At 38.6% G+C, this 19,576-nt stretch overlaps 1 protein-coding gene across 1 annotated transcript; it reads right to left on the bottom strand.

Annotated features, from left to right (window-relative positions):
* Positions 1-15,809: 15,809 nt before the first annotated feature.
* On the bottom strand, positions 15,810-17,436 carry LOC107778881 (endochitinase EP3-like). Its single transcript, XM_016599207.2, has 2 exons — positions 17,107-17,436; positions 15,810-16,404 (listed from the first exon to the last, which is right to left on the bottom strand). Exons 1-2 carry the CDS (start codon positions 17,396-17,398, stop codon positions 15,992-15,994), a joined length of 705 nt encoding a protein of 234 aa, XP_016454693.2. The 5' UTR covers positions 17,399-17,436; the 3' UTR covers positions 15,810-15,991.
* Positions 17,437-19,576: the final 2,140 nt, after the last annotated feature.

Raw genomic sequence — 19,576 nt, 5'->3', positions numbered from 1 at the left:
TTGCATCCTTCCACAGACCAGGCCAGCTCCGCACCTGCGTAACATTAGCCGCACCTATGTCCAAGACCCTCATAGGTGCGATCACACCAGAAGGCTCCTAGCTTCAGCAATGCTCTAAGTCTCATTTTCGATCCGATAACCATCTGAAATCAACCCGAGGCCCCAGGACCTCAACCAAACACACCAACAAGTTCCAAAACATGATACGAACTTAGTATAGCCCTCATATTACATCAAACAACATCAAAACATGAATCACACCCCAATTCAAGCCTATTGAAACTAAGGAATTCCAACTTCTACAAACGACACTGAAACCTATCAAATTACGTCCAATTGACCTCATATTTTGTACACAAGTCACAAATGACACCATGGAGCTATTCCAACTCCCAGAACCCCATTCTGAGCCCAGTATCCACAAAGTCCACTCACGATCAAACTTCTAAATTTCCAACTTTCACCATTTCAAGCTTAATTCAAATACGGACCTCTAATTCACAATTAGGACACACTCCTAGGTCCAAAATCACCTAACGGAGATAACACGAACAATCAAATCTCTATTCTGGAATAAATTACACATAATCAACATCCGATCAACCTTTTCAACTTAAGCTTTCAGCCTTGAGACTAAGTGTCTCAATTCATTCCAAAACCTCTCCGGACCCGAACCAACTACCCCAGCAAGTAACATTACAACAATTAAGTATGGAATGAAACGTAAATGGGGGAACGGGGAAACAACACTCAAAAATACCGACCGATTCATTACATCCTCCCCCTCTTTAACAAACATTCATCCTCGAACGAGTCTAGAAACGTACCTGGAGTCTCAAATAGGCATGGATATCTGCTCCGTATCTACCGCTCGGTCTCCCAAGTAGCCTCCTCAACTGGTTGACCTCTCCAATGCATCTTCGCTGAAGCTATGTCCTTTGACCTCAACTTTTGAAACTGCCGATCCAAAATGGCCATCGACCCTACATCATAAGTCAAATCACCATCCAACTAAACCGTGCTGAAATCCAAAACATAAGACAGATCGCCGACATACTTTTGGAGCATAGAAACATGAAATACTGGATGCACACTCGACAAACTAGGTGGCAAGTCAAGCTTGTAAGCCACCTCTACAATCCTCTGAAGTACCTCAAGCGACCCAATATACCGAGGGCTCAACTTGCCCTTCTTCCCAAACCTCATAACAGCCTTCATGGGTGACACCTTAAGCAGTAACTTTTCCCCAATCATAAATGCAACATTACGAACCTTCCTATCTATGTAACTCTTATATCTAGACTGCGTCGTGCGAAGCCGATCCTGAATTAATTTAACATTGTCCAAAGCATCCTGAACCAAGTCAGTACCCAATTGCCTAGCCTCATCTGGATCGAACCAACCCACCGGGGATCGACATCATCTCCCATACAAAGCATCATACAGAGCCATTTGAATGCTCGACTGGTAGTTGTTGTTGTAGGAAAACTCCGCGAGCGGCAGAAACTGATCCCAAGAACCCCCGAAATCTATGACACAAGCGTGTAGCATGTATTCCAATATCTGAATAGTGAGATCCGACTGTCCGCCCGTCTTAGGGTGAAATGTGATGCTCAACTAAACCTGGGTCCCCAACTCTCGATGTACTGCTCTCTAAACCGGTGATGTAAACTGTGTGCCCCGATCTGAAATGATGGACACTAGCACACAGTGAAGTCGAACAATCTCGCGAATTTAAATCTCAGCCAACCGCTCCGAAGAACAAGTTGTCCCAACTAGAATGAAGTGCGCGGACTTAGTCAGCCTATCCACAATCACCCAAATAACATTAAACTTCCTCGAAGTATGTGGGAGCCCAACTACAAAATCCATAGTGATACGCTCCCATTTCCACTATGGAATCTCAAGCCTCTGAAGAAATCCACCCGGTCTCTGATGCTCATACTTCACATGCTGGCAAGTTAGGCACCAAGCTACAAACCCCACTATATCCTTCTTCATTCTAACCACTAGTAGTGCTACCTCAAGTTCTGGTACATCTTTGCGGCACCTGAATGAATGGAATACCGTGAAGTGTGGGCCTCCTCAAGAGTCAACTCACCCAACCCATCTACATTGGGCACACAAATCCGACCATGCATCCTCAACACCCCATTATCCCCAATAGTAAGATTATTGGCATCACCGTGCTGAACAGTATCCTTAAGGACAAGCAAATGAGGATCATCATAATGGCGCTCTCTAATCGATCATATAAGGAAGACCGAGAAACCACACAAGCTAGAACCCGGCTGGGCTCCGAAACATCTAATCTCATGAACTGGTTGGTCAGGGACTGAACATCAACTACAAGTGGTCTCTCACCAACGGGAATAAATGCAAGGCTGCCCATACTCGCCGCCTTTCTACTCAAGACATCCTCCACCACATTGGCCTTCCTAGGATGATACAGAACGGTAATATCATAGTCCTTTAGCAACTCCAACCATCTCTATTGCCTCAAATTTAGATCCTTTTGTTTGAATAAGTGTTGGGGACCCCGATGATCGGTAAATAACTCACAAGACACATCTTTGAGAAAATGCCTCCAAATCTTCAACGTATGAACGATGGCAACCAACTCCAAATCATGAACATGGTAGTTCTTCTCCTGAGGCTTCAACTGAAGTGAAGCATAAGCAATGATTCTACCCTCCTGCATCAAGACACACCCAATACCGATCCAAGAAGCATCACAATACATTGTATAAAAGCCTGAAGCTAAAGGCAAACTAGAACTGGAGCTGTGGTCAAGGCATTCTTGAGCTTCTTGAAGCTCTCTTCAAACTCATCCGACCACCTGAAAGTATCACCCTTCTAGGTCAATTTGGTCAAAGTTGATGCAATAGACCAGAAACTCTCCACGAAGCGACGATAATAACTGGCCAAGCAGAGAAAGCTCTGAATCTCCGTAGCTGAGGACGGTGTGGGCCAACTCTGAACCACCATAATCTTCTTTGGATCCACCTAAATCCCCTCACTAGACACCACGTGCCCTAAGAATACCACTAAACTAAGCCAAAACTCACACTTGGAGAACTTGGCATAAAGTTTCTCCTCCCTCAACCGCTGCAACACAATCCTCAAATGCTAGGCATGCTCCTCCTGGATACGAGAGTACACCAGTATATCATCAATAAATACTATGACAAACAAGTCGAGATAAGGATGAAATACACTATTCATCATATGCATAAATGTTGATAGGGCGTTGGTCATCCCAATGGACATCACAAGGAACGCATAATGTCCATAACGAGTCCTGAATGTTGTCTTTAAAATATCATAGTCCCGAATCTTCAACTGGTGATACCCAGACCTCAAATCAATTTTAGAGAATACCTTCTCTCCCTGAAGCTGGCCAAATGGATCATCAATGCGCGGCAAAGGATACTTGTTCTTGATTGTTACGTTGTGCAACTGCCTATAGTCCATGCACATCCGGATAGTACCATCCTTCTTCTTCACAAACAAAATCAGTGCACCCTAAGGCGATACACTAGGCCTAATAAATCCCTTATCAAGAAGTTTCTGAACCGGTTCTTTCAATTCCTTTAACTCATCTACTGCCATACGATACGGAGGAATAGAAATGGGCTGAGTGCCCGACACCAAGTCGATACCAAAGTCCATATTCCTGTCGGGCGGCATGCCCAGCAGGTCTGCAGGAAACACATCGGGAAAACCTCGCACCACCAGAATAGAATCAATAGTAGTAGTATCAGCACCAACATCCCTCACAAAGTCCAAATAAGATAAACAACCCTTCCTAACCATCCGTTGGGCCTTCAGCTATGAAATCACTTTGCTGGGAACATAATCTAGAGAACCTCTTCATTCGATCCTTGGCAACCCCGGCATCGCAAACGTCACGGTCGTAGCGTGACAATCCAGCATAGCATGACATGGAGACAACCAATCCATACACAAGATCACATCGAAATCCACAATACTAAGAAATAAGAGATCAACTCCAGTCTCCAATCCCCCAATAGTCACTACACATGACCGATATACACGGTCCACAACAATAGTATCGCCCACCGGCATGGATACATTAACAGGTGAGACTATGGACTCATGGGGCATAATCAGATTATGAGAAAAATACGATGATACATACGAATAAGTGGAACCAAGGTCAAATAATACAGAAGCATCCATGACTGCCACCTCATCGGCCTCGCCCTCTAGGGCGACCCATAGCTTCCTAGGCTCCACCCTAAGATGGTTGGATGGGTGATGAAGTAACTGGTGGGGAAGTCGCAGCCTGACTCCTCTACTGCACTGGACCTCCCAGGCGATGAGGACACTGTCTCCACATATGCTCAAACTCCCTGCACTCGAAATAACTCCCTGGTGGTGGTGGGGATTGAATTGGGCACTGAGTGCTAGTGTAACTTTGAGCTGGAAGGGCACTGAGAGATGACTGACCTTGACGAACACTGTATGAACCATGGATGGATGATGAACCACAATGAACTGGAAGAGACATCTGGGCATGCCTATAAGGACGATCCATGTTGTGGTAGAACTGACCCCCAGACGGAACACCACTAAAACCACCCGATCCACGGGGTCTCTTGGCCTCCCTCTCCTCACTCTCCTTGCTACGAACCATATCTAGACACTGGGCAATATCAACCATCTCATCGAACCGAGCACTAGATAAACTCTCCCTAGTCATAGATAAATGCAACTGATAGGTGAGTCCATCAATGAACCTCCTAATCCTCTCCCTCTCAGTGGGAACCAACCAAACTGTGTGATGAGAAAACTATGAAAATCTCATCTCATACTGGGTCACAGACAGACCATCTTGACGTAGTTGCTCAAATTGCATGCGCAATGCCTCCCTACGGGTCGGTGGCATAAATTTCTCCAAGAAGAGAACGAAGAACTCATGCCATGAAAGTGTTGTAGCACTGACTGGCCTACTCCTCCCATAAGCCTCCCACCATCTGAAGGTAACCCCATTAAACTGAAAAGTAGTGAACGAGACCCCACTGATCTCCAGAATACCCGCGGTACGAAGAATCCGCTAACACATATCCAAGAAGTCCTAACCATCATCTGACTCAACCCTACTGAATGATGGAGGATGGAGTCTCCTAAACCTCTAAATTATCTTATGCTTATCCTCACTCATAAAGGGACCCACCTGGGCCTGAGCAGCTATAACCGGCTGGGCTGGTAATACCCCCGGCATCTGAAGCCCTTGCATCACTTGATCTGGAGTACGGGCGACTAGAGTCTGAGTACCTCCTCCTGCCTGAGAAGTGGTTGGCAAGCTGACACCTTAAAATATTTCCAATACTTTTAAGTGAAAACTGAAATAACACAGGTTTAAATAATTAAAGCTTTCATAAACTGGATATAAATTCAAAACTCAATATGAAAGTTCCCAAACCTAGGGTGTCACTGAGTACATGAGCATCTATACAACACGAGTCTAAAAATACTGTCTATGAAAAACTCAAACTAAATACATAAAGCTGAAAGATAGGAAGGGAGAGTCAAGGTCTGCGAACACCGGACAGCTACCTCAAAATTTCCAAATGATCTAGCTGCTAAGATAATCAACTCCCACCGTGTTCGGTGACACCTGGATCTACACACGAAGTGCAGGGTGTAGGGTGAGTACAAATAACTCAATAAGTAACAAGACTAACTATTGGAGTAAAAGTAGTGATGAGCTTTACGGAGACAGTTCAGTTACAGAAATTTACAATAAAGGAAAAGTAGGTATGCTTTCAAGTTCGACATTTAAACCAAAACAGTTAATTCATGTCAAGTTCAATTGAAACAGGATATGGAATCTCTCATAAACTACATGACAGTAATATATGCTAGGTGATGTACAAAGTAATGAAGTCAAGTGCATATTCTCAAAGTAATAGTCACTCAGTCCTCACATTCACTCCAACCTCACAGTCACTCATTACTCACAGTATTTCACTTATCCAAGTCACTCGGCACTCGCACTCAGTAGGTATATGTGCTCACTGTTGTTGTGCAGACTCCGAAGGGGCTACTTCTGCCCAAGTGCTATAATAAGCCAATCATGGCATGAATCAAATAAACATGTTGCGGCGTGCAGCCCGATCCCATGAATATCCTCACAATTAGGCCCTCGTCCTCACTCAGTCATCAATCTATCCAGTCTCTCGGGCTCTCAATAATCATGATAAACAACCCAAACAGCGGTGGCATATTGTATCAATAAAGAACATCATCGACTGAGATATAATATGCAAGTAAAAACTGTGACTAAGTACAAAGTGGCAATTTAGAAGATAATTCTACATGTCACACGACCTCTGTGGGTCCCTACAGTATCAACACATCGCCTACGCATGATTTTGAACATGATTTGCAGCTCAATTTCTATAACACATGAAGAATATACGGATACCAACATATTATACAACTATACAGTTCCATGGAATTGACCAAGTCACAATTACTATGGTGCACACCCATGCGCCCGTCACCTCAATGCCAATCACATGACCAATCACATGATACAAAATTCAGGGTTTCATACCCTCAGAACCAAATTTAGGACTATTACTTACCTCAAACCATGCTAATCTATACTCCAACACCCCCTTGCCTCGCGAAGCTGCCTCTAAATGCCTCGAATCTAGTCACAAATAGTTTGATACAATCAACACGGGCTAAAGGAATCTATTCCATAATAAAATACTATGTTATTAATCAAAAGTCAAAAAGTCGACTCTAAAGCCGGCCCCCGAGCCCACGCCTCGGAATCCAATAAAAGTCACAAAATCAGGAATCCCACTCAACCACGAGTCCAACCATACCAAATTTACCAAAATCTAACACAAAATCGACACCCAAATCCCCAATTTAAACTCTCCAAATCCTTAGCCTCAACTCCCAAAATTATACCTGAAAATCACACAATCTTGGTGGGGAATTCAATGGGGAAACAAAATTATTGAATAAATTTAACCACAAGTGACTTACCTCAAGAAACCCCACGAAAATCCTCTCAAAAATCGCCTTAGACCAAGTTTACAAAGTCCTAAATAAGAGAAATCACGAAACCCTTCGGATTTAAACATTGCCCAGTGCTTTCGCACCTGTGGGCCAAATATCTGCACCTGCGGAATCGCTTTTGCGATAGAATTTCCACTTCTGTGGAAGCCCCTTAAGTCCCCAGGGTCCGCAACTGTGGAAGCTCTTTTGCGGCCCATGATCCACTTCTGCAAAGACAGCCTACGCCCCCTTCTTTGCATCTACGGAGCCTTGCTCGCACCTGCGGGCTCGTAGATGCGGATTACCCCTCGCTCCTGCATCCTACCACTAACCAGCCTAGCTACGCACCTACGCAACAGTAGCCGCACCTGCGGCATCGCACTTTTGGCCAAGACCCTCGCAGGTGCGATCACACCAGAAGGCTTCTAGCTTCAGCAATGCTCTAAGTCTCATTTTCGATCCGATAACCATCCGAAATTAACCCGAGACCCCCGGGACCTCAACCAAACATGCCAAAAAGTTACAAAACATGATACGAACTTAGTTGATCCCTCAAATTACATCAAAAAACATCAAAAATACGAATCGCACCCCAATTCAAGTATATTAAAACTAAGGAATTCCAACTTCTACAAACGATGCTGAAACCTATCAAATCACGTCCGATTGACCTCAAATTTTGCACAAAAGTCAGAAATGATACCACGGACCTACTCCAACTCCAAGAATACCATTCCGAGCTTGGTATCCACAAAGTCCACTCTCGGTCATACTTTTAAATTTCCAACTTTCGCCATTTCAAGCCTAATTCAAATATGGGCCTCCAATTCACAATCTGGATACTCCAAAATCACTCAACGAAGTTAACAGAACCATCAAAACTCTATTACGGAGTCGTTTACACATAAGTCAACATTCGTTCAACCTTTTCAACTTAAGATTTTAACCTTGAGGCTAAGTGTCTCAATTTATTCTGAAACCTCTCCGGACCAGAACTAACTACCCCGGAAAGTCACATAACAACAATTAAGCAGGGAATGAACAGTAAATGGGGGAACAGGGACACAACTCTCAAAACGGTCGATCGGGTCATTACAAATATAATACCATTGTAGTGCGAACTATTACAACTTAGTAGTATCCAGAGACTACGAGATCGAAAAGTATTTTTAAGAATTGAAACTGATCTTTTAAATAAATATTTATGTGTTTGGATAGACGTGCAGAAACAAATAATAAACAGTTGAAGTGTTTGGTAGAAAGGTATTGATAAGTTGTTATTTTGTTAAAATAACTAAAATAAACTTAAAATAATTACAAAATATTATAAATTTAGAAGTTTCTTTGTAAAGAAAAGGATGAACAATGAATATGGAATGAAGGGAAAGTTAGGAAATTTATTTTGGAAAAAATATTTTGTGAATTAAAAAATATTATTTAGGATAAACTAGTAAAAGCTTTGGTCAAACTAAAAGTGTGTATCAAAGAGGAAAAAATGGGAAAAACAAGACATCACGCTCTCTTCTCTCTTATGCAAAAATCCTAAACTTGACGCCAAAGTCCTGCTTCTATGGCCTCTCCGGCCACTGGCCAGCCTCCAGATGGGGCTGGTCAGTCGTCTACACCTCCCCCATAACCTACTACATCCAATAGAACTACAAATCCAATCCAAAACTACGCGAATTTATTACAACCAAAAACCTTAAATACTCCCATGCAAACCCTACCCGTCGTTCCCATCAAAACTGTTGAATATATCCATGGTGAGCATGTGATTAGATGGAAGAAGGCAGAAGTAAGGCAATCCATTGTTCAACAAAAGTTAACACTGGCAGTCATTGGAAAATTTTCATACGGCAAGCCAGTGATTCAAGAGCTACGTAAAGCAATACCAATCCAGCGTGAATTAGAAGGAGCGTGTTCAGTAGATCTCATTGAGGACAATCATGTGTTAATTAGACTCTCATTGCTTAAAGATTATGTACACTTGCTATCAAAACCTGTTTTCTATTGGAAAGTCCTAACTGAGATGTGGCAGATGCGATGCACGAAATGGAACCCTTGGTGGACTCCTGATGAAGAAACACCTATTGCAATAGCGTGGGATAAGCTTTCCTGAGCTGCCTCCAAATTTCTTTGGTAAGGAGTTTGTGTTTTCTTTGGCAAAGGCAGTAGGTAATCTACTTCATGTAGACTTGGCTACTCAAAATGGAACACGACCTAGTTGTACAAAAGTGAATGTAGAGGTGAATTTACCTGCAAAATTCCCTCTACGAATTAAGATAGTATAAAAGGAAGATGAATCTGGGCCGGAGGAGTCTAAGTGGATTATCATTAAATATGATCATATGCCAAAGTATTGCAAGAATTGCAAGAAGCAAGGGCATATAGACATGGAAGTGGAAGAAATTGATGCGTTAGAAGTGGAAGAAATTGCTCAGGCACTTTCAGGATCAATGATGGAAAAGGAGATGATAAGGGCAATGACATGATGGAGCAACAACTTGCCAATGGATCCAAGAAAATACATGAAAAGGAGCAGTTGAGGAAAGCTAATGCCTCCATCTCTAATCCTAAGCACACTGGGATTAGTGTTGGTATGTCTGGTACGGAGTTGGAGAAGCCCAAATATACCAATATCATTCCTAAGAAAATTAGGGTTCATATATCTCTTTAAAGAGAGGAGATTAGGAAGCCAAACGAGTTAAAAAAGAAGGTTGAACTCCAGTTTGTAGCAATCAATTGTACCGGTTCGTAGTGATATAGGAGCAACAAAAGAAGTCAAAAATCAAGGAGGATCATCTACTGCAGCATCAGCTAAGAAGCAATCCAATGAAACAGTAAATAATAGAAGTGTAGAGGGGGTTTTGATTAATGTTGATGGTGTTCCGGTGGAGATTTCAGGGAATAATCAAACTAAGGTTGTTAATTTGGATGTTTTGGAGATCGCAGTTGGGTCAAAGCTTCACACAGCTGGTGGTAAGACTTGTGATTCCAATGGAACAGTAATTTATGGGAATCTTACCACAGTGAACCCTAGCTTGGGTTCTATTTATCAGCTTCAATTCAGAGCTATACAAGAGTCTTTAATTGTTCAAGGAAATGGTTCTGAGGTCTTGAAGGATACATCTATAGAGAATGAGCAGCTGGAGAAGGCTATAGTACCCAGGGAATCAGGTGCAATTGAAATTGTACCCATGGCATGTGCTTTAAGTACTGGTTCTCCAATGCAAATTCAGATCAATGTACCATTGAAATCTCCGAATCAGGTGCTTCACAATATCATTACACATAATGTACTGTATGAAGATATTCATAATGCATTAGTGGATCGATAACAATTAGAAGATGAAGGTGATGGTGAGTCTACTGTTGGAAACTTTAAAGTTGTATCAAGGGAAGTAGATTTGTCACCTAGGATTTCAGCTAGAAGTGGAAAGTAAGGAAAGAAGAAAACACAAGCCAAGGAGCCACTACCACCTACAAGAATATTCCCCAAGACGGCAGTCTCAACAACAAGATGATGATTAAAACATTAATATGGAATATAAGGTCTGTTAATACACAACATGACTTTCAAAGAGTTATCAACATGCAAAGGGAATATGGTTTTTTCATTATAGCACTTATGGAGCCATTTCAAAAGTAGAGGTTTATTCTGAACTACATAAGGAGGCTAGGTATGGAAGTTGCAATATCAAATGTTAATGGGAAGATATGGTTATTCTTTGATGCTATGGTGGAATAGGATATATTGATTGATACTGAGCAGCAGTTAACCATCAAAGTGTACCATCAAGATATTGGTAAGTACATTATGATGACCTTTGTATATGTAAAGTGCTCATCACTGGAAAAAATAGAATTGTGGGATAATATATACTACCTTGCTAGTGATATGGAGTTACCTTGGGCGGTTGGAGGGGATTTTAATGTTATTCATAGTGAAGAGGAGAAGATAGGAGGACTGCCAGTGTACCCCTTAGAGTATGAAGATTTTTCCTTTTGTGTTAGCTCATGTGAACTCTTTGATCTTGGATACAAAGGCAGCCCCTTTACTTGGTGGAATTGGATAGCTGACTTCACTGGAGATCCTTTTTTGATGTTCAAGAAGAAACTAAAGAGGGTTAAGATTGATCTCTCTAAATGGATCAAGCTTACATATTGGGATATTTTCAAGAAACTAGCTATTAGAGAAGATGTGGTTAGAGTGAAGGAAATGTTGTTTGAAGAAGAGCCAACAGTGGAGAATAGAATAAGCTCAAGCTGAATTGAAGAAGTATTTGAGCATTGAGGAGCAGTATTGGAAACAAAAAGTAGGAATGCTATGTTTTGCATAAGGGGAAAGAAATACTAGATATTTCCACAACCATGTCAATGGTAAAAGCAGAAACTCCAATTAAAGAGAATTCAGAATAATGATGGTGCATGGGTTGATTCACAAGATTGTATGGCTGATGCTGCAATTAAATTTTTCCAGAAGCAGTTCACACAAGAAGATGGTCCAACAAGCTATGAACTCCTAAACAGTGTACCTACAATGGTATCTAGTGATCATAATTTAGAACTTTGTAAAAGTCCTACAAGAGAGGAGGTGGAGGCAACAATGTTTACTTTGAGTGGTGAGAGTACAAGTGGTCCAGATAGCTTCACTAGGTATTTTCTTTCAAGTATGATGGGATATAGTAGGGGAAGACATACACAATATGTTAAAACTATTTTATGGAGGAAGTTCTTTGCCTAAGTCTATAACTCACACAAACCTTATCTTGTTGCCATAAAAGCCAATGGTCCAAACTTTCTCTGATCTCAGACCTATAAGTTTGAGGAATTTCATAAACAAAATGATCTCGAGAGTGGTTCATGATAGGCTGGAGAAGGTACTACTTGCTTTGATCTCTTCCAATCAATCAGGCTTTGTCAAGGGGAGAAGTATATTTGAAAATATTTTGTTAACTCAGGAGATTATTACTGACATAAGATTAAGGGGAAAACCTACCAATATAGTCATCAAACTGGAGATGGCAAAGGCATATGATAGGGTGTCGTGGAAGTATTTGATGCATGTGCTGAGGAAAATGGGGTTTGTAGAATGCTTCATCAACATATTTTGGAATCCACTTGCCAACAACTAGTACTCGGTTCTGATTAATGGTCAAGATTCAAGCTCTTTTCACTCAACAAGAGGTGTCAAACAAGGGGATCCTCTGTCTCCAGCATTTTTCATACTTTCAGCAGAAGTATTGTCCAGGTCTTTGAATAATCTTTTTGAAGACAAGCGGTTTAAAGGCTTTGGCATGCCTAAGTGGACCGATCCATTGAATAATTTAGCTTATGATGATGACACTATAATCTTTGCTTCTGCTGACTCTTACTCCTTAGAAATGATTATAGAAGTTTTGTCCAAGTATGAGCACACTTTTGGCCAAATGATCAACAAGGCAAAGAGTTCTTTTTATATGCATTCTAATGTGGCTGAAATATTGTTTAATTCTATGGGGGAAATTACTGGATTCATAAGGGGTGAATTTACATTCACCTATCTTGGTTTTCCAATATTCTACACAATAAGAAGGAAGGATTACTACAATGATCTGATAAAGAAAGTGAAGGCAAAGTTACATTCTTGGAAGGGGAAGTTACTATCCTATGGAGGAAAAGCTACTTAGATATCTAGTATCATATAAAGAATTCTTACACACATCCTTTATGTACTTGATCTACCTAATAATGTACTTGAACATCTACATAAAACCTTTGGTAGGTTTTTCTGGAGTAACAAGGAAGAAGAAAGAAGCAGACATCTGACAAAATGGCAAAATATGTGCTTACCTAAGAAGGAAGGAAGAGTAGGTTTTAGATCACTAATTGATGTCCCCAAAGCATTATTTTCCAATCTATGATGTATGTTGAGGACTTCAAAGTCCTTATGGTCTAATTATATGTGGAATAAATACTGTAAGAAGGATATGCCAACGGTAATTCAATTTAGAAAGGAGTCTTATGTATGGAGGAAAATGTTAGAGACTAGGGAAGAGGTTGAACACGAAATACTATGGGAAATGAAGAGGGGAGTAAATAATGTTTGGCATGAGGATTTTACTGGATTAGGAGCTTTATATCATGTTGTTCCTTCAGACTTTTCAATCAATGAAGAACTGCAGGAAGTATCTGAATTGAGAGATGATGATGGATGGAATGAGCAACTCCTGGAGCAGTCCTTCCCAAGGGATACTGCTGATCATATTAGACTGGAAGTACGTTTTGAAAATAGAAATAAATACTGGGATACTCCATGATGGATTCCTACTCCTTCAGGTAAATTCTTAGTTAGTAGTGCTTGGAGAATTTTAAGGCATAGGGAACCACCTAATCCTGAGTTCAACAAGCTGTGGACTAAAGGTTTACCTATCAAGATCTCCTTATTATGGAGATTATGGAAAGGTAATATCCATATTGATGATTTGTGGAGGAAAAGTGGTTACATGGTGGTGTCAAAGTGCTGGTATTGTTTGCAACCAAAAGAAGACTCATTTCAACACTTGTTTTTAACAAGTGATACTGCAACTAAGCTATGGATGACTTTCCTTTAGGCAGCAGGATTGGTAGTGAATTTGGTGGAGGTTCATAAAGTAATAAGGGCATGGTAGAATACACCATGCTGCCCAAAACTTAAGCCATTGTTTCAGCCAGCTCCAGCAGTCATTACATGGGAAATTTGGGAGAGGAGAAACACTATGAAGTATGGAGGTTCAGTATCTTGTAATAGGGTAATTCATGAGGTGAAAAATATATTACATTATCTAGAAAGAGTGAGGTATCGATGGCTCTCAAACATTCCACTATTATGGTCAGATATGATCAGATTCTTTGAAGGTTACAAACCATATATGGTAACCAAGAGATTAACATAGTAGCTCCCTTATCAAGGTTGGTTCAAATGCAATACTGATGGTGCATCTAGAGGCAAAAGTGGACCAATTTCCTATGGATTTTTTGTGAGAGATTATGTTGGTAATGTGGTATATGCCAAGGCTGAGGTGATAGGAGAAACAACAAATATAGTGGCAGAAGCTAAGGCAATATTAGAAGGGCTGGTATATTATATGGAAAGGCGGCTGCATCCTCTTATTATGGAAGCTGATTCTTTGATGATGAGGAAGATCATTGATACAGAATGGGAATCTCCTTGGTGTATAGGGTCGGAAGTAAGGAAGATAAAGGAGATCAAGAGAAACTACAATGTACTCTTTCAGCATGTGCTGAGGGTGGGCAATGTAGTTGCTGATATTTTTAGCTAACTTGGCTTTTTCTTTTGCAGGAACAGTCACATATCACTTTTTTCAGGATCTACCTTTTAAAGGAAAGACACTGGTGAACATGGACAAAGCTCAAATTCCTAACCTTAGGGTTAGGATTCCCAAAAGAAAAGCACCATACTGATGAAGGAATCTCTGAGTTTACTGCCTGTTCTTGTCATTGCACTTTCTTCTTCTCTTTTCTGTATAGTGTACAACTACATTCCAATGGTATTAGCATGGAAACATGCTCAGTATGGAGGTAGTTTTACACTGTGTAGAAATGTTAGGGACAACAGGCAAGTCACTAGATCAAATGCAAACTTACAAGATGATATCTCCTATCTTATTAGAGCTTCGTACTGTCTATTATTTGACGAGACCAATGCAAGAAAGACAGTCATTACTACACATCCTGTGTATGATTATATTGTGTGGATGTAGACTGGACAGTGGCATTTATGCTAAGGCACAAGGACTGCTAATGCATGTTGTTATAAACTTCATTTGGGGTAAATTGTTCTATCATTTTTCAGTGGTATTAGTGTGGTTTCATGCCCATTCTGGAGATGAGAAGGCAGTATATACCTCTATGGTGTTCAGCTGGTAGTTGGTGTGTTATATTGTTGTATGTACAGGTTTGAGAGGCTGTCCTGCACGTGTCATGACTGAATTTAAAGGTGACTTATTTGTTGTAAAATGGAGATCAAGATGGAAGAGATCAAGCTGGATCAACACACTGATTTGTAAGTTTGGGATTGCTTCTATACAGTGGTGTATGGTGTATGTATCTGGAATCCACATTAGCCTTGTCCATTGGAATTTTGTTCAGTGGAATGCATACCCTGGCTCCTGGTGAGAGCATTATAGGTGATACTTGGTGTTTGCCCTTGGCTATTGGATTCACTTACACTACTTGGAGATGGAAGCATACATCCTGGTGCTTTGTAATAGCTAGTTCATTAGTAGTATATTTTTCTTTCATAATATTAGCTATTAGTAGTTTACTTGTTGTACATTGGCTTAGACATCTTGTAAAGTTTGGACCTATTTTGGGATTATACTTATATATTAACCACTAGGCTAGCTGCCTAGTGGTATATTTGCTAAAAGAACTAAAAGTGTCTATAAGCTAAAAAGTCATAAGTTGGGGGTGACTAACTTATGACTTATGACTGATTTTAGCTTATAAACACATGGCTTATAAACACTTTAGATATTTACTAAACGTGTAGATAAGTCAGAATATGCTTATAAGCCAGTTTGACGAGCTTATAAGTTTAGCCAAACACCTTCAAAAGAAATAACACTCTTTATTTTATAGATATCACTATAATATTACTCTCATTCTATATTTTCTTCACGGACTATATTTTCATTTTTCTTTTTATTTCTTTTATTTAGGAACCCCACAGTTATGGTAAAAACCAAAATGCAGCAAAAATAATAATATAAAAAAGAAGCACATTTTGCTCAGTTGCATCTCCAACTGTATAATATAATCATATATTCTTTTTAAAATAAAATCATGTATAGTGGAGTCTTATTCAATTCTCAGAACATATATATGTCAACCTCACTACCGTGGAGCAACTAATAATTAAAATCTTTGGTTATTCTTTAATTCAACTTATTTAATTACTTAGGTCCTAGCAGGTGAGATTATCCCCAGTCTCCACACCCAGTTGTTGACAATACTCAGTATAATACTCAACCCTTCTGGCAACAGTCTGAGGGTTGCCTCCGTCACATTCAATCTGGCCATTAATGGCTCGAATGGTTGGGCCAAAACCTTGGCCAGAAGTAATGAGAGAATGGCAATTGTTCATCCAATACCACAGGGCAGTCTTGAAGGAAATAACAGCATCTCTAGCCACAATGTCAGGGTCATTTAAGCCATCGAATCCTATGGATTTTCCGGCAGGTCCATAGTTGAAGTTCCATGATAGTTGGATGGGTCCTCGACCGTAGTAGTTCTTGCCTGAGACACAAGGGTACTCTGTGTTGTTCTCATCACAATAGTCGAGTGAAGGACCATTTATCTCATTTATGAAGCACATGTCTGTATAAACCAAAACAGGAAACATCTATTGTTAAAAGATTTAAGTAATAATATTTGTTAGATGATGTAAAGAAACAGGAAACCTCTATATATTGCATGTTAATTAATGATTATAAGAAATTTTATCTTTAATACTTAATAAATGAACTGATAGTATAAATACGTTCTAACATAGCATAAAACGCAAACTCGATATTCATAGGGAATATTGAATATTTTTATAGCACGAAAGAGATTATACGCACACGTCCATTATATAGCGTTTGGTAAATTTTTATTTTAATGAAAAGTGGATCTAAATTTGAAATTGGTACATGTGAACGTACAATAAATAGCACAATTTATATTTTCATATTACCAAAACGGATTAAAAAAACATATTTTTTTAGTTATATTTAGACCTTATTTTTCTTTTTGGTCCATTTCAAAAGAACTATCCCTATTTAAATTTGATAACGAATTAATGTATACTTTTCATTTTACTTTTAATGATAAGTTTTTATAGTTACACAAATGTAATGTTATAGTATAATTAAGATTACAAATTTCAAAAGTTTTCAAATTCTTATTTTATTTTTTAAATAACATTTCAATCAAATAGATTCATATAAATAGAAACAGAAAGAAAGTATATCAAAAGGAGAAATCTCAAAAAAAGAAAGCACAAAAAAATAAAAGCAAGCAATTAGTAAGAAAGCTTACGTCCAGTTTCATGAGTGACGTGAGCAAAGAAAGCAGCAATCTCACGCTTAGAATCATCGGTAGAACCTATAGTACCAAAATTGGGATAAGATTGAAGAGCTTCAAGGAACCTAGCCCTAGTGTAAAACCCTTTTCCTTCACAGGTAGAAGCAGCTTGATCAGCTATTCCACTGAAGAATGCATTAGAAACAACATCAGCAACTGATTGTGCCAAGATTGTTCTTGGAACAACAACTACTACTATAGCTAATGCAAAGAGGAAAATGAAATGTTTTCTTGAAGAGAAATTCATCTTTTCTTTAGTTTAGTTGTGTGTGGAGGGAAGTTAAAGAATGCAGAGGCATTTATAGATGGGGAATTAATTTCTACTTTTTTTTCTTTCTTTCTTTTTTCTGGTGAAGAGCCACTATTGTTGAAGTGTTCAACGTTAGAACAATTTTTTCTTATGGGTTGACTTTTGACTTTTTTGAGTCGTATGTTTATTGTCAAAAGGTCATTTATTAGAAAGCTTTTTCCTTCCTTCTTTCTTTATGTCTTTCAGAAAGGTAGGGTTTTTCACTTTTGAACTCATAATTTTCCTTCTAGTATTGATCATGACAAATTATGCATGATACTTATGATCTTAAATACATCTCTAAAACTTTTGAAATTGATAATATTAAATATATAATACTAGTAATGCAGCTATAAAGTAAATTAATTATTTTTAAATTTAAAAATAATTTTTTTTTGAAACAAACTAGTTAAAAAAAATATGATTACATAAATAGAACTGATAGGAGTATATGCCACCAGATTGGATGCATTGAAACATAAGTTTAATTAACTTGTACATTCTGATAGGTAATCATCACAATCTATGCAAATTTTCCATGTAAATGTTACTCCCAAAACTTGTTTAATATATTTGGGTGACCTCTAGTCACGTCGAACTAGTATACCTATTTTCCCTCTGCGCGATCCTGAAAAAGATAATGAAAATTTAGTTGATTATTAATGTTATATTTTTATTAAAAATTCATATTTTTGAATCTACCATCTTTTTATGATTTTATTAAAGTTACTTGTATAAATTTATTTGACCAAAAATCTATGAAAAACTTTCTAAATTAATTATAAAACAACTGTTTAAGTTAATATATGTAAATTTGAATAAGTAGAAAAACTTGATTAAAAAATAGAAAATAAAAAATAATGAAAAAATAAATAAATGATAGTGTAAAAATCTGGAGGAGGTACACCTAAAATGTCATCAGCCTTTTTCTTCCTATACGATCTTTTTCTTAGTATTTTATCTCAATATAAATTGTTGACATTTACGTGTCGTACTCATAAGGTTGCCCATATTTTTTCTTTTGACCAATAAAAACAAAGGGGAAAATAAAAAGGCAAAACGAAAACTAAAAACTACAAAAAGTACTCCCTCCGTTTCAATTTAGATGGGCTAGTTTGACTCGACACGAAATTTTAAAAAAAAGACTTTTAAAACTTGTGGTCTCAAAAGCTTAATGGGTAAAAGTTTTGTAGAGCCATGACATTTGTGTGATTATAAAAGCTTCTCATTAATATTAAAATGGGTAAAATGAAGAATTTAAAGTTGAATTATTTTCAACTTTAAAAATATGTCATTTATTTTGGAGTAGACTAAAAAGTAAAATACCTCATCTATTTTGAAACGAAGGGAGCAGTAAATAATTAACAAACAATCTATATTTCTTTTTGGCAAAACTCTTTCTTTCTTTCACTCTTACCTCCCATCCACTTCATCTAATTTTTCAGACATTTCCCTTTATTTATCTTCCTAAATTTTTTGAAATCCTAAAAATCTTTTTTTTTGTCAACTCCTTTTACCATATTATGGTAGGTGAAATGTGTTTCTTTCTTTATTATAATTTTGCTTTCTTTCTCTCTTTCATCCCATCAATTGCATTTAATCAAATAGTGTTATGGCCCAAAAACCTCATTGGCTGTGATGACACCTAAACCACTTGCTACGAAAGCCAAATATAAAATAATATCGAAACATGGTAACAAATTATAGAATAATAAATCTTAGAGTCCAATAACCATAGATAAAGATTGTGTTGATATATAGATCCCCCTAAACTGGTAATACTAAGTCATGAGCTCTATTACAAGAGTACAAATATAATGATACAAAGTACTGTCTGAATCAAATATAGTAAACAGATGATAGAAGGGGACGTCAAGGACTACGATCAGGGTGTAGCTCTATCTTGGTCTCCATAGCGACAACAACAATCACCAAAAGATCAGCTCGGTCCAACTCCCGGATCTGCGCAATTAAGTGCAGAGTGTAGTATGAGTATAACTTTTCCCATGTGCTCAGTAAGTATCATGCCTAACCTCAGAAAGGTAGCTGCAAGAATTACCAATGATACTCATGTGATATATCTGTACAGGTTATGAATACAAACACATATAGCAACAATAATGGAATCTATGCATA

The sequence above is a fragment of the Nicotiana tabacum genome, chromosome 17 (genome assembly GCF_000715075.1).
Source record: "Nicotiana tabacum cultivar K326 chromosome 17, ASM71507v2, whole genome shotgun sequence".
In the NCBI taxonomy this organism is placed as follows: domain Eukaryota; kingdom Viridiplantae; phylum Streptophyta; class Magnoliopsida; order Solanales; family Solanaceae; genus Nicotiana; species Nicotiana tabacum.
Note: the sequence above shows the minus strand (reverse complement) of the source record. Positions and strands in the feature narration are given on the sequence as shown.

Bases quoted from the DNA above. Each gene is read 5' to 3' on its own strand.
- LOC107778881 (XM_016599207.2), bottom strand. From the start codon at position 17,398: ATGAATTTCTCTTCAAGAAAACATTTCATTTTCCTCTTTGCATTAGCT. The intron at 16,405-17,106 runs GTAAGCTTTCTT...TGGTTTATACAG, and splicing joins CGTCACTCATGAAACTGGAC to ACATGTGCTTCATAAATGAG.